Below are 22,906 nucleotides of genomic sequence, written 5' to 3' on the forward strand. Positions count from 1 at the left end.
ATTTTACTACTGTGTAAAACAAGCTCTCTCCTATTGATAAAATGGCCAGCCTCTGTACTCACTGTCACTATGAATGCACTGCAGAGAGCTGGCCGGCCGGCGCGTCAATGACGTCACTTAGTAACGCTCCTCCCACTTCAGGAAGCAGGAGCGTTACTAAGAGGCGTCAGTCACGCGCCGGCCGGCCCGCTGCCGCTCGCTGCAGTGCATTCATCGTGACAGTGAGTACAGAGGCCGGCCATGTTATCAATAGGAGAGAGATTGTTTCACACACTAGTAAAATACTTTACACACAAAGGCAGTTATGTGCGCGGGGCCCCTTCATATATAATCGCAGCATTTTCAGGTCGGCCAAATCGCCATATCGCATTTGCCGATTATCGCGATTCGATTAATTTTGCGATATATCGTGCAGCCCTAGTTAGGACCATATCAGATGAAGCAGGCAAAATAAATAAATTCATTGAGCCCCTTCGGACGCACTGTCTGTAATCAGAAGGTCCATTGTGCTTCCTTCTGTAATACTCTTTTGTCATGATCACCACCTCTCACAGTTCTTCTTACTATTTCAATTCCCTGGAAATGAATAGAAACAAGGTCATTATCATGAGTTGAGGCAACGTGACATGCAATGGGAGTATCTGCACCCTTTCGAATGTCATTTCGATGCTCCCCGATCCGTCTCCGAAATTCTCTGATCGTTTTTCCAACATACTGCATCCCGCATTTACAGGTTGCCAGATAAACGATGCCTCGGGTCTTACAATTGATAAATGACCTAATTGCATATTGTTTTTGCGTGACAGTACTGGTAAAGCTGTTCCCAGTCTGAATGGCGTCACACGCAACCGCTGCAGCAAAAGGTGCCCATTGGTCTAGTCCCTAGCCAAGTAGATGTCACAGGGGATTAGTATAAGCCGTGCACCAACCTGTCGCGCAGGTTTCTCCCCCTGCGATATGTGATGCTCGGCTCATCACCCACCAAATGACCCACATCTGGGTCTGATTGTAAAATTCCCCAGAATTGGGCAAGAGTAGCTCGAACTGATTCATGGGCATCATCAAAGGTTGCGATGATACGAATTTTCTCATCCTCCATTGTTTTCACCCGTGGAACCAGTAAGGTGTTGCGGTCAGCCGCTAGTGAGTGCTGATGTGCCTTAGCAAGCACATGTTGTGGGTACCCTCTCCTACGGAATCTCTGTTGTAGATCTTTAGCTGCCACCAGATAGTCCGCCACCCTGGAAGAGTTTCGACGCAGATATTGTCTCCTAGGGATGCCCTTTTTAAGGGGCCCCGGGTGGCAACTGTCCCATTGGAGCAAACTGTTTGTGGCAGTCTTCGTCCGGAAGAGACAGGTCCCCAAAGAGCCCTCCTGGTCCTTGAACACTGTCAGATCCAGGAAATCAATCTTATCCTCATAGATCTCAGAGGTGAAAAAAAAGTCCCATTTCATTATTGTTTAGTACCCGTACAAAGTCACCAAACTCTGACTTGGTCCCTGCCCACAAGATGAACACGTCGTCAATAAAGCGAAGCCATAAATTGACGTGTCGTGTCCAACTGCCATTATCATCCGTGAAAACAACCTTCCTCTCCCACCAGCCCAGGTAAAGGTTGGCGAAGGTGGGGGCACGAGGGCTCCCCATCGCCACCCCCCTGAGCTGGTGGTAGATCCGACGGTTAAAGAGAAAAACGTTGTTTTCAAGGATGAACTGGAGTAGCTGTAGAATGAACTCATTGTGCGGCCACAGATGTGTTCCTCGCTGTTTGAGGAAATCACCCACAGCCCTATACCCATTGTCATGGGGTATAGAGCTGTAGAGTGCCTCCACATCCAAGCTGGCCAACAGAATATGCCCATCAGTTTGAATACCCTCCAGTTTATGGATCACCTCCATTGAGTCACGTATGTAAGATGGAAGAGAGAGTACAAACGGACACAAGATCATATTCACATAAGTGCTGATACCATGTGTCTGACTATCAATACCAGACACTATGGGTCTTCCTTTGAGGGGGAACACCCTTTGTGGACTTTAGGGAGGCTATAGAAACAGGGCATCTGCAGATGTTTAGAGAGTAGATACGTATATTCATTTTTACTGATTAATCTCTTTTCATATGCTTTCAGCAAAATGTGTTTCAGCTTAATATGTAGACCCTCCATGGGATTCTATTCCAATACACGATAGCAGTGCTTGTCCTTCAGGATCTTTAAACACATCTCGCTGTATTGCTCTGCCCCCATCACCACCCCCTTTATCCGAGGGTTTAATCACTATAGAGGGATCCCCCTCTAAGGATAGTAATGCCTCAGTCTCTGCCTTAGATAGATTATGGTACATTTTTCTCCATCCCTCAATTGATCTAAGTTGGTCCGTCACTATCTTCAAAAATATATCCATCTCTGTATGATCTCCTAATGGAGGATTCTTTGCAAATGTAGATTTTAGTTCAGTGAAAGGGCCCTCCCCCATTAGTCTGTCACCCTCCTCCAACATTGTTGCTAGCAGACATACGTCGGGTAGTTCATCAATATCAATCCCTAACTCAACGCATTGTTGCCTGTCATGGGTGGAGAAGAATTTTTTCCACTTTATTTCCTGACAAATAAGGTCAGGTCCTTCACCCATCTAAATTCATCAAAGGAGCACGTGGGGACAAATGAAAGGCCTCTTTTAAGCACCTGCATCTCAGATGCACTAAGGGGTCGCTGTGAATGATTCATTATCTGTAAGTCATCCATCTGACTAACAGATTCTATCTTAGGAGAGTACCTAGTTTGTTGTCCCTTTATTGTTTTTTTCTGTCCCCTAGACCATAGGCTGGTGGTCCCCGAGGGGTCCCTAAAAAATTCCCTCGATTACGGGGTATCCTGCTCCTACCACCTCTGCCCCTACTCCTTCCCCTACCTGATGACAAAATGGAAAACTGTTGAGAGGTAAATGGGATACTTTCACCCTCTGAGGAAGAGGGTTCAGTCTCCACTTCTAAGGCTTTAGTTGTCCTCGCCCCAAATTCCAGGATACGACCCTCTTTGAAGTCAGCAGTGTCTCTAAGGAACTGAGTATGTTTCCTCTCCTTCAACTGCGCCGTAAAGTGCTCAATGTTTTGTTGGAGGATCAGTTCCTTACGAGCAAAGTCCGTATTTCCTGAAAATGTATTGGTCGCCACTATCTGTTCCTGGAGGGCCTGTGTGTTTTTATTATATACAGTCTTTTCACCCTCCAGTAATAATGTCATCAGGCGTAGTGAGCTTTCGATGGATTCTGTTTCCCGCTTCTTATAAAATTCTGGGGATTTGACTGGCTGCTGGCAGGAAAGGGATCCTAAGGCCTCTAGGAACTATTTTGTTTCTGATATATGTCTCCAACGTCTGAATCTCCCACCACCCTCTAACATGGTCCTTATATATCCTTGTAAGCTGCTTGAATGATCCCACTTTGGGACTTGAACTTTTGGGGGTATCTTCCTTTACAATGCATTCCAATACTTCTGTATTGGAATGCATTGGCTGTATGAGTAATACTGTGTATTACTCATACAGCTTCCGGGGCCTGTGAGATCCAGGGGGCTGGATCTCACAGGCTCTTCACCGGAAGGCAGCGCAGATGCCTCAGGAAGGCATCGTGCTGCCTTCCATGCCATCGGGTCCCCCCCACAGCCCCATGGGGACCCGATGGCACCGCCGGCGCACAATAAAAAGCCGCAAACCGCAGGTCTGAATTGACCTGCGGTTTGCGGCAATCGCCGACACACGGGACCCCCCGGGCATTTAGCCGAGGTGCCTGCTCAATGATTTGAGCAGGCACCTCGTTCCGATCACCGCCCGCCGGGCAGCGGTGATCGGAACAACCCATGACGTACCGGTACATCATGGGTCGTTAACCACTTAAGGACCACAGGTTTATACCCCCCTAGTGACCAGGCCCTTTTTTACAAATCGGCACTTCACAACTTTAACGGTTTATTGCTCGGTCATGCAACTTAGCACCCAAATGAATTTTACCTCCTTTTCTTCTCACAAATACAGCTTTCTTTTAGTGGTATTCTATTGCTGCTGACATTTTTCGTTTTCTGATATTAATCAAAATAGACTGCAGTTTTCTCAAAGTGTATTTTTAACTTTTTCTGGTTAAATTGTTCAAATATAATTACATTTCTATACAAGTTTGTGTCATAATTTATTGTGCTACATGTCTTTGATTTTAAAAAATCCAATAAGTGTATATTTATTGGTTTGCGCAAAAGTTATAGCGTTTACAAACTGTGAATTTCCGCATTTTAAAGCAGCTCTGACTTTCTGAGCACCTGTCATGTTTCCTGAGGTTCTACAATGCCCAGACAGTAGAAAACCCCCACAAATGACCCCATTTTAGAAAGAAGACACCCCAAAGTATTCGCGGAGGGGCATGGTGAGTTCATGTATGATTAAAAAATTTTTCACAAGTTAGCGGAAAATTAACATTTCTGAGAGAAAAATATATATATAGTTTCCATTTCTGCTAACTTCTGGCAAAAAAAATATAAAATCTCCCACGAACTCACTATGCCCCTCAGTGAATACCTTGGGGTGTCTACTTTCCGAAATGAGGTCATTTGTGGGGTGTATTTACTGTTCTGGCATTTTGGGTGGGGCTAAATTGTGAGCAACCCTGTAAAGCCTAAAGGTACTCGTTGGACTTTCGGCCGCTTTACGCACCTAGGCTGCAAAAAAGTGTCACACGTGGTATCGCTGTACTCAGGAGAAGTAGGGCAATGTGTTTTGTGGTGTATTTTTACATATACCCATACTGTGTGTGAGAAATATCTCTGTAAATGACAACTTTTTAATTTTTTTTATACAAAGTTGTCAATTTACAGAGATATTTCTCTCACCCAACATGGGTATATGTAAAAATACACCCCAAAACACATTGCCCTACTTCTTCTGAGTACGGCGATACCACATGTGTGACACTTTTTTGCAGCCAAGATGTGCAAAGGGGCCCAAATTCCAACGATTACCTTTTAGGAGGGCATTTTTAGGCATTTGGATTCCAGACTTCTTCTCACACTTTAGGGCCCCTAAAATCCCAGCGCAGTATAAATACCCCACAAGTGACCCCATTTTGGAAAGAAGACACCCCAAGGTATTCTGTGAGGGGCATGGCAAGTTCATAGAAGATTTTTTTTTTTGGCACAAGTTTTGTTCTCACAAAGTCTTCCTTTCCGCTAACTTGTGACAAAAAGTTCAATCTTTCATGGACTCAATATGCCCCTCAGCGAATACCTTGCGGTGTCTTCTTTCCAAAATGGGGTCATTTGTGGGGTGTTTGTATTGCCCTGGCATTTGAGGGTCTCCGCAATCATTACATGTATGGCCAGCATTAGGAGTTTCTGCTATTCTCCTTAGGCCTCATGCACACGACCGTTGTTTGGGTCCGCATCCAAGCCGCCGTTTTGGCGGCTCGGATGCGGACCCATTCATTTCAATGGGGCCGCAAAAAATGCGGACAGCACTCCGTGTGCTGTCCGCATCTGTGGCTCCTTTTCGCGGCCCTGCTAAAAAAAATATAACATGTCCTATTCTTGTCTGTGCTTTGCGGACAAGAATAGGCATTTATATTGCCGGCACCCGTTCTGCAAATTGCGGAAGTCAACACGGGCGCCTTCCGTTTTTTGCGCATCCGCGGTTTGCGGACTGCAAAAAACGGTGCGGTCTTGTGCATGAGGCCTTATATTGAGCATACGGGTAATGAGATTTATTTTTTCCGTTCAGCCTCTGGGCTGAAAGAAAAAATGAACGGCACAGATTTCTTCATTCGCATCGATCAATGTGGATGAAAAAATCTCTGCCAAAAAATGTGCAAAAAAAAAAAAGCTGCGATCGCTAATAAAGATCCAAAAAGTGTTTTTGCAGTGATCAGCAATTTTTTTTTTCTGTCACTGCGGTGGGGCTGACTGAACTAGGGATCGACCGATATTGATTTTTTAGGGCCGTTACCGATACCAATAATTTGTGAACTTTCAGGCCGATAGCCGATAATTTATACCGATATTCTGGGAATTTTCATTTTTGAAAAAAAAAAATATTCCTACACAAATCTGCTGAAAATTAATGTTTATTGTTAATGTGTATTTTTTTTTTTGTACATTTTTCTTTTTCATTTATACTTAATATTTTGGTGTTTTATTTAAATTTTTTAAACTTTTTATTTTATTTATTTTTACTAACTTTTAGCCCCCTTAGGGACTAGAACCCTTGTCCTATTCACCCTGAAAGAGAGCTATCAGGGTGAATAGGAACTCACACTGTCCCTGCTGCTCTGTGCTTTGTGCAAAAAGTTGCATTAAGCAGCAATGCTGCTGCTCTGTGCTTTGTGCACAGAGCAGCATGGAGCTTACTATGACAGCCAGGGCTTCAATAGCGTCCTGGCTGCCATGGTAACCGATCGGAGCCCCAGCATTACACTGCTGGGGCTCCGATCGGAGGAGCAGGGGAGAGGGGATCCTGTGGGGGGGGGCTTGGTGGGGGGGGGCGCACTGCGCCACCAATGTTTTTAATACTGGAGTGGGGGTGGGGGGCGCACTGCGCCACCAATGCTTAATACTGGGGGGGCTTGGGGGGGAGGGGGGGCTTTGCACTGCGCCACCAATGTCTAATACTGGGGTTGGGGGGGGGAACTGCACCACCAATGAAGATAAATCTCTCATTAATTCATATACAGGGAGCTGGCTGCAGAATCACATAGCCGGCTCCCGACCTCTATGAGCAGTAACTGCGATCCGCGGCACCTGAGGGGTTAACTACCGCAGATCGCAGCCGCTATGTGATTCTGCAGCCAGCTCCCGCCTCCTGTTCAATTTGAAATTAGAATGAATGAGAGATTTCTCTTCATTGGTGGCGCAGTGGCCACAGCCCCTCCCTTTCTCTTGTCCCCTGTCCTTCCATTGGCGGCAGCAGCAGCACAGGGGGAGGAGACACTGCTTCCTTCTCCACTGTGCTGCTGAGGGAACACGGAGAGCAGCGCGCGATCTGTGTTCCCCATACGCTATCAGAATATCGGCAAAATACATGCCGATACCCATAACAGTCAAAAACCTGAATATCGTCCGATAATATCGGTAAAACCGATAATCGGTCGATCCCTAGACTGAACGCAAGTGTGCGCACAAGATCAGGCCTGATCGGGCGAACACTGCGTTTTTTGGTAGAGCCTAAGGTGACTCTAATGTACTGATATAGATCTGGTTGCGATCAGTCTTGATCACTTACAGATACTATATAGTACTAGTGCTGATTAGCGACAGCGATGACGCTAATCAGTGACTGCGGTGGGCTGGGCGCTAACTAACTGGCGGTGATAAGGGACCCTTAGGCCCCATTCACACGTCCGCAATTCTGTTCCGCATTTTGTGAAACGGAATTGCGGACCCATTCATTTCTATGGGGACAGACTTTGTCCCGCTTGGTTCCGGAATTGTGGATCTGCACTTCCGGGTCTGCACTTCCGTTCCGCAAAAATATAGAACATGTCCAATTTTTGTCCGCAATTGCTGACAAGAAAAGGCATTTTCTATATAGTTCTGGCAATGTGCGGATCCGCAAAACACTTACGGACGTCTGAATGGAGCCTTACAGGGGGGTGATCAGGGGTTTATAAGGGGTTAATAAGTGACGGGGGGGGGGGGGGGGTAGTGTAGTGTGGTGCTTGGTGCTACTTACAGAGCTGCCTGTGTCCTGTGGTGGTCGATCCAAGCAAAAGGGACCACCAGAGGACCAGGTAGCAGGTACATTAGACGCTGTTAACAAAACAGCGTCTAATATACCTGATCGCTGTTGGCAGGCTGTAGATCAACTTGTTTACTTCGCGATCCTGTGAGCGCGCGTTCACAGGAAATCTCGGGTCTCACGAGATGACGCCTATTGGTGTCATCGAGACCTGGGAGAGCCGCCGCACTCACACCTTTCGGCGTTAGTGTGACGGCAAGCGGTTAAGGACTCGGGATCCATGCCGTACCGGTACGTCATGGGTCCCTAAGGGGTTAAAGGGGCGATCACTGTGAAAGTCACTGTTAAAGGGGCGGCCACTGTGAAGGTCACTGTTAAAGGGGTGGTCAATGCTAAAGGGGCAAACACTGTTAAAGGGGTGGGCACTGTGGAGGCCACTGTTAAAGGGGCAGGCACTGTTAAAGGAGTAGGTACTGTGAAGGTCATTGTTAAAGGGGCGGGCACTGTGGAGGTCATTGTTAAAGGGGCGGGCACTGTGGAGGTCATTGTTAAAGGAGCGGGTTCTGTAGAGGTCACTGTTATGGGGGAAACTTTCTATCTTTTTTTCACGCCACATGGAAATATAAGATGAAATAGATTAAATATACCTGTGCGAAGCCGGGTCCTTCTGCTAGTGTAATAATAAACCGCCCAAACTTTCACTACTCTTTGGCCATTGGTTCTTGGGCGATTCCATAGGTTGAATGCCTGTCCTACACACATACTAATTATCATATATATATATATATATATATATATATATATATATATATATATATATGTTACTTTATTAATTTAGTCCCCCCTTCCCGCAGCTCCTGATGTGCCCCATTCCCATTTCAGGCCGAGCAAGCACGAGATCCCCCCCCCTTCAGCACACCGTGTCAGCACACCGATGTCAGCAGTTTAACCCCTTCCATTCCTCCCTCTCCCATTGGGCCGCTGCTGTGCCGTTGCAGCGACCCGATGCTTGATGGGTTCACAGAGGGAGAGAGCTCCCTCCCTTCCACATCTGGCCACTGCGCTGCTGTGGCTGCGTCCCAATGGTTACCATGGGTACTTTCACTTTAGCGTTAAAGTTTTCCGGCATTGAGATCCGTCTTAGGGGTTCAATACCGGAAAAAAAAACACGCTACAGTTTTGTCCCCATTCATTATCCATGGGGACAAAACTGAACAGAACAGAATGCTCCAAAATGCATTCCGTTATGTTTAGTTGCGTTCCCAGACCGGAGAGCAAACCACAACATGTTGTATTTTGCTTTTCGTCCTGGGAAATACGGATCCAACATGACCCCCAATGCAAGTCAATGGGGACGGATCAGTTTACTCTGGCGCAATCTGCCACAATAGTAAACTGATCCGTCCTCCATTGACATTCAATGGAGTTCACGACGGATCCGTTTTGGCAATGTAAAAAAAAAAAGTTAAAGATAATACGGATGGTTGAATTATCAGTAACGGAATCGTTTTTGCTGGACCCTGCCGGATCCAGTAAAAAACGCTAGTGTGACAGTACCCTAAGCCTGATCAGGCTCCTGCTAAAAGCAGAGCCTGATTAGGTTAGGTGTAAAGTTACTATACACTGCAGTACACTATATAGTGTATTATAGAGGCATCAGACCACCCGGATCTTCAAGAATCAAGTGGGTCTGGGTCACAAAAAAGTAAAAAAAAAAAAAAAAATCTAATTTCTTATAGCATTACATTTATAATTGATTAAGAAAAAATAAAAATACACTACACATGTTTGATATCACCGCGTCCGTAATGGCCTGATCTATGAAAGGGTCTTGTTACTTTCCCTGCATGGTGAACACCATAAAAAAGAAAAACTATGATGAAATTGAAATTTTGCTCTCCTCACTTCCCAAAAAAAGGTGTTAAAAGTGATGCAAAAAGTCGTATGTACCCCAAAATGGTACCAATCAAACCGTCACCTCATGCTACAAAAAATGGGCCCCTACATGAAACAATCGCCCCAAAAATGAAAAAAATATGGGTTTCAGAAAATGGAGACACAAAAACATGTTTTTCTTTTCTAAAATACTTTTATTGTGTTAAAGTGAAACAATTTTTTTTAAAAAAGTATACATATTAGGTATTGCCACGTCCGTAACAACCAGCTCTATAAAAAGAAAATCACATGACCTAACCGGTCAGATGAACATTGTAAAAACTGTGCCAAAACAGCTATTTTTTGTTACCTTGCCTAACAAAAAGTGTAATATAAAGCAACCAAAAATCATATGTACCCTAAAATAGTACCAACAAAACTGCTACCTAATCCCGTAGTTTCTAAAATGGGGTCTTTTTTGTGGTTTCTACTCTAGGGGTGCATCAGGGGGTCTTCAAATGTGACATGGCAACTTAAAATTATCCCAGTGAAATCTGCCCTCTAAAAACCATATGGCGTTCTAAACTTCTAAATATTGAGTTTTGTTTGGCTGTTGAGGGGTTTCTGTCATGGGAAAAATCGTTATGTGCTAATGTTAGGGATGTCCCGATACCATTTCTTTGAGACTGAGTACTAGTACCGATACTTTTATTTAAGTACTCACCGATACCAATTTTAACAATAAAATACACACACATGTATTTTGTGACCACTGACCAACCAAAAGGCCCCAAAACAGAACTATTACATTGTTTAAGTACAAGAGGCAGTGTATCAACTATTTATGTAATATAAGTGGAAGTTTTTTTTTTTAAGGAACAGAAGCATTTCTGCATGGTCAGCTAGAAGTCTGTTTCTGCCTTCGGTCAGAACGTGAGACACTGAGCTGAACAGTCTTTCACGTTCCACACTACTGCATGGGGCTGAAAGATACTTTTGCACCATTACAGCCAAAGTTGGAAAACGTATTTTATTTTAATGCCCAGTATTTAAGTGGACTATCTGAGCGTGACACCGTGTTCTCCTCTAGGTACCTTAACAGCTGCACAGTAGCAGCTTTTGGAGTGATGCTCACAGATGTAGAGGGATGTTCATCTGCTATTTCCTGAAAAACACAGTCCAGGCTGGTACTCGGCTTGTCATGGTGTGGTTTTTTGACAGCTGGTTCTACCTCAAGCGTGGCTGTGTCTTCCGAAAGCTTTTGAAGTTCAACAACAAACATTTCTTTGACCTGCCTGGCACTGTCAGCATTGGAAAAGAATCGATCTTAATACCTAGAAAAAAAATATACAGGTCCTTCTCCAAAAATTAGCATATTGTGATAAAGTTCATTATTTTCTGTAATGTACTGATAAACATTAGACTTTCATATATTTTAGATTCATTACACAAAACTGAAGTAGTTCAAGCTTTTTATTGTTTTAATATTGATGATTTTGGCATACAGCTCATGAAAACCCAAAATTCCTATCTAAAAAGATTAGCATATCATGAAAAGGTTCTCTAAACGAGCTATTAACTTATTCATCTGAATCAACTAATTAACTCTAAACACCTGCAAAAGATTCCTGAGGCTTTTAAAAACTCCCAGCCTGCTTCATTACTCAAAACCGCAATCATGGGTAAGACTGCCGACCTGACTGCTGTCCAGAAGGCCATTATTGACACCCTCAAGCAAGAGGGTAAGACACAAAGAAATTTCTGAACGAATAGGCTGTTCCTAGAGTGCTGTATCAAGGCACCTCAGTGGGAAGTCTGTGGGAAGGAAAAAGTGTGGCAGAAAACGCTGCACAACGAGAAGAGGTGACCGGACCCTGAGGAAGATTGTGGAGAAGGACCGATTCCGGGCCTTGGGGGACCTGCGGAAGCAGTGGACTGAGTCTGGAGTAGAAACATCAGGTGCCGCATTCCCCAGGTCAAGCCACTTTTGAACCAGAAACAGCGGCAGAAGCGCCTGACCTGGGCTACAGAGAAGCAGCACTGGACTGTTGCTCAGAGGTCCAAAGTACTTTTTTCGGATGAAAGCAAATTTTGCATGTCATTCGGAAATCAAGGTGCCAGAGTCTGGAGGAAGACTGGGGAGAGGGAAATGCCAAAATGCCTGAAGTCCAGTGTCAAGTACCCACAGTCAGTGATGGTCTGGGGTGCCATGTCAGCTGCTGGGGTTGGTCCACTGTGTTTTATCAAGGGCAGGGTCAATGCAGCTAGCTATCAGGAGATTTTGGAGCACTTCATGCTTCCATCTGCTGAAAAGCTTTATGGAGATGAAGATTTCATTTTTCAGCACGACCTGGCACCTGCTCACAGTGCCAAAACCACTGGTAAATGGTTTACTGACCATGGTATTACTGTGCTCAATTGGCCTGCCAACTCTCCTGACCTGAACCCCATAGAGAATCTGAGGGATATTGGGAAGAGAAAGTTGAGAGACGCAAGACCCAACACTCTGGATGAGCTTAAGGCCGCTATCGAAGCATCCTGGGCCTCCATAACACCTCAGCAGTGCCACAGGCTGATTGCCTCCATGCCGCGCCGCATTGAAGCAGTCATTTCTGCAAAAGGATTCCCGACCAAGTATTGAGTGCATAACTGAACATAATTATTTGAAGGTTGACTTTGTTTGTATTAAAAACACTTTTCTTTTATTGGTCGGATGAAATATGCAAATTTTTTTTAGATAGGAATTTGGGGTTTTCATGAGCTGTATGCCAAAATCATCAATATTAAAACAATAAAAGGCTTGAACTACTTCAGTTGTGTGTGATGAATCTCTAATGTTTATCAGTACATTACAGAAAATAATGAACTTTATCATAATATGATAATTTATTGAGAAGGACCTGTATATACATGAAACACATCATTCCCTCCCAACATTTATGAGCATATTAAAGCTTTATTTAAAAGTTACTGCATTACTTTGGATCAATTATTGTTGCTATGTAGTATAGTGGATTGCGCTGTGTATCAGAAAAGCGTTTCTGCAAAGCAGCAAGCAAAGTGCCCTTCATTGTTTTAATGCCATGGTCGTCATCCTCTTTTGATAGCAGTCTCTGCAGCACAGTCACAGCAGGAATAACATCATCCGCAGAACTCACTGGACGTGTCAGCTCTTCAAAGGGAGCCAAGACGTGTAACACTTTCTCCATTAGATTCCAGTGGTTTGCAGTGAAAGTGGCCGGAAGCTCATGCTCAGACATATATACTCCTAGTGCCCGTTTCTGCAGCATGTAAAACGTGCTGTTCCAACGAGTCTTGTTGAAGCCTTTTAATTGGTTGACCAAGCTGCTTTTGAATATCTTGTAAGCGAGAGTATGCCAGGTTTGAATGTTTGAAGAGGCCGACTATTTTGCGCCCAGCAACGCTGCGCCGTGCTAACAGGCCCTCTGAGACAGCCAGCTGCCGTGTATGTGCCACACAGGAAATACTGCCTTTCATCCATGCCTTTTATCATATTTTTGGCACTGTCACGGACCACAACTTGAACAGAACTTTTAGGAATTGCCCAAGTCTCAAGCATTTCCTGAAGGATGTTTGCTATTGCTTGACCAGTGTGAGAGCCTTGAAATGCCTTTGCATGGAGCATAACTTGTTTTAGAGAAAAATCCTCATCTATCCACTGCGCAGTTAAGCTAATTAGGGACATTGGACTCGCACTGCAGCTCCATATGTCAGTAGTGAAGCTGATGGCATTCTTCTTCACCTGCAACATGCTGGTGACATGCTTTTTAATGGTGTCATGTATTTGTGGTAAGATTACATCAGTGACATAGTGGCGACTGGGAATCTCGTACTTTGGCTCTAAAACATTAACAAATCTTCGAAAACCCATGTTATCCACTATTGACAGTGGTTGATCATCGAGAATAATAAACTGAGTAAGCGCCTCTGTTATTTGTATAGCTCTTGGGTTATCTCTTGAAATTTTTTCTCGTCTTGCTAGGGTTTCCTCCAGTGTGAAACGGCAGCAAATTCTCCATGCTCATTTTTAGGTTTTATTTTTAGGTGTTTTATAACATTGCTAGTATTATATGAGCTAACTTTTGCACCTCCTCTCGATATCTTTGTAGAACAAAGATTGCATTCTGCCATGCGTGGGTTGTCTTCACAAATTTTGAAATGCTTCCACACTGCTGACATTTTGCTGGCGGCTCTGTGCACTGAAAGGATGCAATAAATAAGTTTCTTCCCCTTTTTGGTAGTCGTAATGTTACAGCAAATTTCAATTTAATTTAGTCATAGGGGAGATTTATCAAACCTTGTACAAAGAAACAGCGGCGCAGTTGCTTATAGCAATGTTTACTTTTCCTTTGTACAAGGGTTAATAAATTAATAAATGGGCATATAACCATGTTTCACAACCAATGTGCCTCCAGCAGTTGCAAAACTACATCTCCCAGAATGCCTGGACAGCCTTTGCATGCTGGGAGGTGTAGTTTTGCAACTGCTGGAGGCACACTGGTTGGGAAACATGGTTATATGCCCATTTCCTCCCCCCTCCACCTTATTTTATATTCTCTTTTTTACTATTTCTCCTAAGCTTTATTACTATTTACTAGGGTCGGTTCCTCTACCTTTGGAAACTCCTGGCAGGAAAACTCTGTGTGAGGAGGGTGTCTGGACTCTGGAGAGGCTTTTCCCGTGGCAGGCTTGCTCCTGTGCTCCGATTCGGAGATCAGATGTCTGTAGGCAAAGTCATGGGCAACATGAATGAAAAAAAACACTTGAGGTTCCAAGGAGAGTTAGGAGACATTACACTGAATGGGGGCCATAAAGAGACATTATACTGTATGGGGGCAGCCACAAGGAGATGTTATACTGTGTGGGGGCAGCCACAAGGAGACGTTATACTGTATGGGGGCAGCCACAAGGAGACGTTATACTGTATGGGGGCAGCCACAAGGAGACGTTATACTGTATGGGGGCAGCCACAAGGAGACATTATACTGTATGAGGGCAGCCACAAGGAGACGTTATACTGTATGGGGGCAGCCACAAGGAGACGTTATACTGTATGGGGGCAGCCACAAGGAGACGTTATACTGTATGGGGGCAGCCACAAGGAGACGTTATACTGTATGGGGGCAGCCACAAGGAGACGTTATACTGTATGGGGGCAGCCACAATGAGACTTTATACTGTATGGGGGCAGCCACAAGGAGACTTTATACTGTATGGGGGCAGCCACAAGGAGACTTTATGCTGTATGGGGGCAGCCACAAGGAGACTTTATGCTGTATGGGGGCAGCCACAAGGAGACTGTACGGGGGCCACAAGGAGACATACTGTAAGGAGTCAGGACAACAATTTTTGAAGCCCCTCCATCCTCAGTATAATAGACTTGTGGCCATCATACAGTAAGGTACACTGCTCAAAAAATAAAGGGAACACAAAAATAACACATCCTAGATCGGAATTAATTAAATATTCTTCTGAAATACTTTGTTCTTTACATAGTTGAATGTGCTGACAACAAAATCACACAAAAATAAAAAAATGGAAATCAAATTTTTCAACCCATGGAGGTCTGGATTTGGAGTCACACTCAAAATTAAAGTGGAAAAACACACTACAGGCTGATCCAACTTTGATGTAACGTCCTTAAAACAAGTCAAAATGAGGCTCAGTAGTGTGTGTGGCCTCCACGTGCCTGTATGACCTCCCTACAACGCCTGTGCATGCTCCTAATGAGGTGGCGGACGGTCTCCTGAGGGATCTCCTCCCAGTCCTGGACTGGTCTGTGGTGCAACGTAACGTTGGTGGATAGAGCGAGACATGATGTCCCAGATGTGCTCAATTGGATTCAGATCTGGGGAACGGGCGGGCCAGTCCATAGCATCAATGCCTTCATCTTGCAGGAACTGCTGACACACTTCAGCCACATGAGGTCTAGCATTGTCTTGCATTAGGAGGAACCCAGGGCCAACCGCACCAGCATATGGTCTCACAAGGGGTCTGAGGATCTCATCTCGGTACCTAATGGCAGTCAGGCTACCTTTGGCGAGCACATGGAGGGCTGTGCGGCCCTCCAAAGAAGTGCCACCCGACACCATTACTGACCCAATGCCAAACCGGTCATGCTGGAGGATGTTGCAGGCAACAGAACCTTCTCCATGGCGTCTCCAGACTCTGTCACATGTACTCAGTGTGAACCTGCTTTCATCTGTGAAGAGCACAGGGCGCCAGTGGCGAATTTGCCAATCTTGGTGTTCTCTGGCAAATGCCAAACGTCCTGCACGGTGTTGGGCTGTAAGCACAACCCCCACCTGTGGACGTCGGGCCCTCATATCACCCTCATGGAGTCTGTTTCTGACTGTTTGAGCAGACACATGCACATTTGTGGCCTGCTGGAGGTCATTTTGCAGGGCTCTGGCAGTGCGCCTCCTTGCACAAAGGCGGAGGTAGCGGTCCTGCTGCTGGGTTGTTGCCCTCCTACGGCCTCCTCCACGTCTCATGATGTACTGGCCTGTCTCCTGGTAGCGCCTCCATGCTCTGGACACTACGCTGACAGACACAGCAAACCTTCTTGCCACAGCTCGCATTGATGTGCCATCCTGGATAAGCGGCACTACCTGAGCCACTTGTGTGGGTTGTAGACTCCATCTCATGCTACCACTAGAGTGAAAGCACCACCAGCATTCAAAAGTGACCAAAACATCAGCCAGGAAGCATAGGAACTGAGAAGTGGCCTGTGGTCACCACCTGCAGAACCACTCCTTTATTGGGGGTGTCTTGCTAATTGCCTATAATTTCCACCTGTTGTCTATCCCATTTGCACAACAGCATGTGACATTGATTGTCACTCAGTGTTGCTTCCTAAGTGGACAGTTTGATTTCACAGAAGTGTGATTGACTTGGAGTTACATTGTGTTGTTTAAGTGTTCCCTTTATTTTTTTTGAGCAGTGTATATTTCTTCTTGCCCTAATGTCTGCTTTTAGAGATCAATGTGCAGCTTGCAGGTAGGAAGGTAAGGACCAGGGCCATAGAAGACAGACACAACACCTTTATTTCTTTCTGTCTCTGACCACTTGGGCTGGTTATAATCTTCTAACTAAGCTTTATACACTTACTAGGGTCGGTTCCTATAACTTTCAAAACTACTGGCAGGCAAACTCTGTTTGAGGAGGCCGGAGGGTGTCTGGACTCTGGAGAGGCTTTTCCCGCAGCTGGCTTGCTCCTGTGCTCCGATTCGGAGATCAGATGTCTGTGGGGGGAGGAGTCGGGGAAAGTGGCGGCTGCTGCGGAAAGTGTTAATCAGAGCAGCCGCAGGAAAAGTCTCTTTCCAGACAACCTCACATGCAGAACTGGTCACGTCTGATGGCTGTGGGCAGAGTCTTGAACATGCGAGAAGCCGGGGACAGCGGAGGCAGCTGGTAATCAGGGTGAGGGGCGGAGACTGGGAGCAAGAGGAAGCGGGATGTAGGGGCACGCCGCGGACAGACACATTTAGAAGCAGCGCACAGGTATCGGGGACATTTGCACAAGTACAAGTACTCGTGCAAATGTCCTGTATTGGTCCCGATACTGGTATCGGTATTGGGACATCCCTAGCTAATGTCAGCAGTACATAACAGTATGTTTAAGTCCCTGCCTGCTGCTGTTCTCTCTTGGTGCTATGAGGGCATTGCTGCAGCACCTAGAGGCTCGGTCTACTCGCCTTTTGCACGCCCACGTCCACTTGATTGACATCCTTCTTCTCTGCATCGTCCTCATAATCCCGCGCCTGCACCGTTCTGTTTAGCATTCGGCGCAGTGAGTGAAGGACGCTCTGCTGTTGCCAGGCAGGCCGGCCGGAGAGGCCTGTCACGTAATCGGCGAAGGCACAGTGAGGAAGCTGGTAGCAGCCGAGCGTCCTTCACTCACTGCGCCGAATACTAAACGGAACGGCGCGGGATTAGGATGACTATGCGGAGAAGAAAGATGTCAATCAAGTGGACGTGGGCGTGCAAAATGAGAGTACACCGAGCCTCTAGGCAGGGCTCCAGACTAAAAAAATATATCAAGGAGCCAATGGCTCCTAACCTGAAAAACTTAGGAGCCATATTTAAATTTTTAGTTGCCAAATTTAAAATACATATAATTACAGTATATTAATAAAAAAAAAACATGTCTTACCTAGGGTTGTCACGATACCAAAATTTTGACTCGATTTTGATACCACGTGGAAAAAAGCTGTGTGCATTCCACATTTTATGGAACATCTGGACCATAATAGAACAGTCCGATCCTAATTTTTGGCAGGACAAGGTGATTAAAAAATGGCAAATTGCAAGTTTTTTTTTTTCTGTTACTGCATGTGCCATGTCAGTTTAACTCGTGTGTGAAAGCGGCAGAGCAGCAGAGGGTCTAGGCGCAAATGGCGACAAGACTACAAAGTCTTGTAGCCATTTTACAATTCTAAGTAAGTCGCCATCTGGAGCCCTGCTAGGTGCTGCAGCAACGCCCTCATAGCACCTAGAGGCTTCATTAGCATATTAAAAAAGTCTGTTTTTTAAGAGAACGGTGGCAGGCAGGGACTTAACAAACATACTGTTATGTACTGCTGACATTAGCACATCGCTAATGTCAGTCAGCTACATAATGATTTTTCCCATGACAGAAACTCTTTAACCTTTGCTTTGTTATTGGATTTTTTTTTATTAAAATGGAAAATCTGACAAAAAATTTAATTTCATCTCCATTTTCCTTTCATTCTTGTGGAACACCTAAAGAGTTAACAAAGTTTGTAAAATCAGTTTTGAATACCTCGAGGGCTGTAGTTTCTAAAATGAGGCCATTTATGGGTGGTTTCTATAATGTAAGCCCCACAAAGTGACTTCAGACCTGAACTGGTCCTTAAAAATTGGGTTTTGGAAATTTTCTTAAAACTTTTGAGATTTGCTTCTAAGCCTTCTAACATCCCAAAAAAAAGAAAATGTAATTTACAAAATGACCCAAACATGAAGTAGACGTATGGGAACTGTAAAGCAATAACTATTTTAGGAGGTATTACTATCCGTTTTAAAAAGCAGAGAAATAGAAATTTTGAAAATTTTGAATTTTTCTACATTTTTGGTAAATTTGGTATTTTTTTTATAAATATAAATGAAATATTTTGACTCTAATTTACCACTATCATGAAGTACAATATGTGACGAGAAAACAGAATGACTTGGATAAGTAAAAGCGTTTTAAAGTTCTCACCACATAAAGTGACACAGTTCAGATTTGCAAAAAAATGGCATGGTCCTTAAGGTGAAAAATGGCAGGGTCCTGAAGGGGTTAAGTATGCAGTTAGTATAACATTGGTCAATCTTTTATTTGCATGTTAATTACATTTTATACTTATACTTATACACACTGTTTGTGTGTAATTAGGAAAAAAAATGAGCCTTTTATCTTATAAAATGTTTCTTTTTTCAGGTAAAGACTGGATAAAAGTCTCCCAAGGTCATCTAATTCCATCTCCTTCTTATGAAAAAGAAAGTAATCAGTCCCAACTTAGCAATAATAGAACCGGGCATATTCTGGTTGAGATGTCTGCAAATTCTGAATATGGGAATGATTTTGAAAATAATGCTAATCTTTCTGTGTACAATGAAATTCAGAAAGATGAACGGTCATGTTCTGAAAGAGAGTACGCTTTTAATGGGCTATCAAGTGTTGCTGAAAATCAGACAAATGACACAGGAGAGAAGCCATATTCATGTTCGGAATGTGGAAAGTGTTTTTGTCAGAAATCACATCTTGTGATACATCAGAAAACTCACACAGGGGAGAAGCCATTTTCATGTTTAGAATGTGGGAAATGTTTTATTCGAAAATCACATCTTGTTGAACATCAGAAAACTCACACAGGGGAGAAGCCATTTTCATGTTTAGAATGTGGGAAATGTTTTAGTTGGAAATCAAATTTAGTTGAACATCAGAAAACTCACATAAGAGAGAAGCCATTTTCATGTTCGGAATGTGGGAAATGTTATAGTGATAAATCAAGTCTTCTGAAACATCAGAGAATTCACACAGGAGTGAAGTCATATTCATGTTCAGAATGTGGGAAGTGTTTTCGTCTGAAAGGACATCTTGTGAGACATCAGAGAATTCACACAGGAGAGAAGCCATTTTCATGTTTAGAATGTGGGAAGTGTTTTAGTCGGAAATCAAATCTTGTTGAACATCAGAAAACTCACACAGGAGAGAAGCCATTTTCATGTTCGGAATGTGAGAAATGTTTTAGTTACAAATCAAATCTTGTGCAACATCAGAGAATTCACACCGGGGTTAATCCATTTTCATGCCCTGAATGTGGGAAATATTTTAATCAGAAATCGTATCTTGTGAAACATCTGAAAATTCACACCGGGGAGAAGCCATTTCCATGTCCTGAATGTGAAAAGTGTTTTAGTTCGAAAGCACAGCTTGATATACATCTGAGAACTCACACAGGAGAGCAGCTATATTTGTGTCCTGAATGTGAGAAATGTTTTAGTATTAAATCTAATTTTGTGCAACATCAAAGAATTCACACAGGAGAGAAGCCATATTCGTGTCCTGAATGTGAGAAATGTTTTAGTATTAAATGTAATTTTGTGCAACATCAAAGAATTCACACAGGAGAGAAGCCATATTCGTGTCCTGAATGTGAGAAATGTTTTAGTATTAAATCACATTTTGTGCAACATCAAAGAATTCACACAGGAGAGAAGCCATATTCGTGTCCTGAATGTGAGAAATGTTTTAGTATTAAATCACATTTTGTGCAACATCAAAGAATTCACACAGGAGAGAAGCCATATTCGTGTCCTGAATGTGAGAAATGTTTTAGTATTAAATCACATTTTGTGCAACATCAAAGAATTCACACAGGAGAGAAGCCATATTCGTGTCCTGAATGTGAGAAATGTTTTAGTCAGAAATCAAATCTTGTGCAACATCAGAGAATTCACACCGGGGTTAAGCCATTTTCATGCCCTGAATGTGGGAAATATTTTAATCAGAAATCGGATCTTGTGAAACATCAGAAAATTCACACCGGGGAGAAGCCATTTCCATGTCCTGAATGTGGGAAATATTTTAATCAGAAATCGGATCTTGTGAAACATCTGAAAATTCACACCGGGGAGAAGCCATTTCCATGTCCTGAATGTGAAAAGTGTTTTAGTTCAAAAGCACAGCTTGATATACATCTGAGAACTCACACAGGAGAGCAGCCATATTTGTGTCCTGAATGTGAGAAATGTTTTAGTATTAAATCACATTTTGTGCAACATCAAAGAATTCACACAGGAGAGAAGCCATATTCGTGTCCTGAATGTGAGAAATGTTTTAGTCAGAAATCAAATCTTGTGCAACATCAGAGAATTCACACCGGGGTTAAGCCATTTTCATGCCCTGAATGTGGGAAATATTTTAATCAGAAATCGGATCTTGTGAAACATCTGAAAATTCACACCGGGGAGAAGCCATTTCCATGTCCTGAATGTGAAAAGTGTTTTAGTTCGAAAGCACAGCTTGATATACATCTGAGAACTCACACATGAGAGAAGCCATATTCGTGTCCTGAATGTGAGAAATGTTTTAGTATTAAATCACATTTTGTGCAACATCAAAGAATTCACACAGGAGAGAAGCCATTTTCTTGACCCGAATGTGGAAAGTGTTTTAGTGAGAAATCAAATCTTGTTCGACATCAGAAAACTCACACAGGAGAGAAGCCTATTTAATATACAGAATGTGGGAAATGCTTTGGCTGTAAATTAAAGGGGTTGTCCGGGCTTTTAACCCCTTCATGTATTATGATGTTACTGTACAGGTGAAACTCAAAAAATTAGAATATTGTGTAAAAGTCCATTCATTTCAGTAATGCAAATTTAAAGGAATTGCATTAATGCAGCTTAAAAAAATTGAGACTTTAGGGTTTTTATAAGATGTAAGCCATAATCATCCAAATTTTACCAAATAAAGGCTTGAAATATCTCGCTTTGCATGTAATGAGTCTATCTCATATGTTAGTTTCACCTTTTAAGTTGCATTACTGAAATTAATTCCCACTATGCAGAACATCAGGGGTTAATGAGGCAGCCAAACTGGCTAAATTGAAAACTGCATCCTGAATGAATGTCAGAACTGCACTGTGTGCCAGTACCCTCTGCCTTCTGATCAGTTGCCATGGCGTTCTCCATACTGAGCTATGCACGAGGCACAGTACAGACTAGAGAGAGTAAAAAAGTAAAAATCCTATTCGCCCTAAGGGCTTATGCACACGAATGTATTTTCTTTCCGTGTCTTTTCCATTTTTTTTTTTTTTTGCAGACTGTATGCAGAACCATTCAGTTCAATGGGTCCGTAAAAAATAAATAGAAGTTACTCTGTGTGTATTCCATTTCTGTATGTCTGTTCCGCAAAAGAATAGAACATGTCTTATTATTGTCTGCATTACCAACAAGGATAGGACTGTTTTATTAGGGGCCAGACGTTCCGTTCCGCAAAATATGGAATGCACACGGACGTCATCCGTGATTTTTTTATGCATCCAATTTTTCGCACCTAAAAATACATATGGTCGTGTGCATGAGCCCTAATAGAGATCTATTAGGGTGAATAGGAGACGGGATCAAGAGATCACATGCATTATGCCCCTAAGGGCCATATTTTTATAAATAAATAAAGTGAAAAAAAATAAATAAATCAATATAAGTTTAAATTACCCCTTTTTCCCAATTTTATATATAAAAATATATTAACAATAAAAAATTAACATATTTTATTATCGCTGTGTTAAATGCTTGAACTTAAAAAATATATATATTGTACGATGAACGCAGTATATACCACAAACATGGTACCAATAAAATATAGTTAGTTACACAAAAAACAAGCCCTCCTACAGCTTTGTAGACTGAAATATAAAAAATTTATATGGCAATGCAAGGAAAATTGAATTTTATTTTCAAATGTTTTTATCTTTTTTAAAGTAGTAAATTGACAGAATTCTTAGTATTTTTATTTTTTTCTATTTTTCCACACAAATAATTTTTTCCTGTTTTCCAATACAAGGTATTTTAAATAAATGATGACATAAAAAAATGCACCATGTCCTTCAAACAATAAGCCCTCATATAGCTATGTAAATGGAAAAATAAAAATGTTATGGTTATTGGAATGTGGGGAGAAAAATCCAAAATGCAAAAATGAAAAGAGGCCTCAAAGGGTTAATATTGATGACCTAGCCTCAGAATAGGTCATCAATATTAACTCGGTGGGGGTCTGACACC

At 43.1% G+C, this 22,906-nt stretch overlaps 1 protein-coding gene across 1 annotated transcript in view; it reads left to right on the plus strand.

The window, feature by feature from the left end:
* Window positions 1–21,358, plus strand: part of LOC122932733 (zinc finger protein 260-like) — a 42,607-nt gene extending 21,249 nt beyond the window's left edge. Inside the window, exon 2 of the mRNA XM_044287325.1 lies at window positions 19,056–21,358. Within this exon, the coding sequence (XP_044143260.1) occupies window positions 19,169–21,172 (2,004 nt within the window). The 5' untranslated portion in view covers window positions 19,056–19,168 and the 3' untranslated portion in view covers window positions 21,173–21,358. The remainder of the gene's footprint in view (window positions 1–19,055) is intronic.
* Window positions 21,359–22,906: the final 1,548 nt, after the last annotated feature.

Source organism: Bufo gargarizans, chromosome 3, assembly GCF_014858855.1.
Source record: "Bufo gargarizans isolate SCDJY-AF-19 chromosome 3, ASM1485885v1, whole genome shotgun sequence".
Taxonomy (NCBI): domain Eukaryota; kingdom Metazoa; phylum Chordata; class Amphibia; order Anura; family Bufonidae; genus Bufo; species Bufo gargarizans.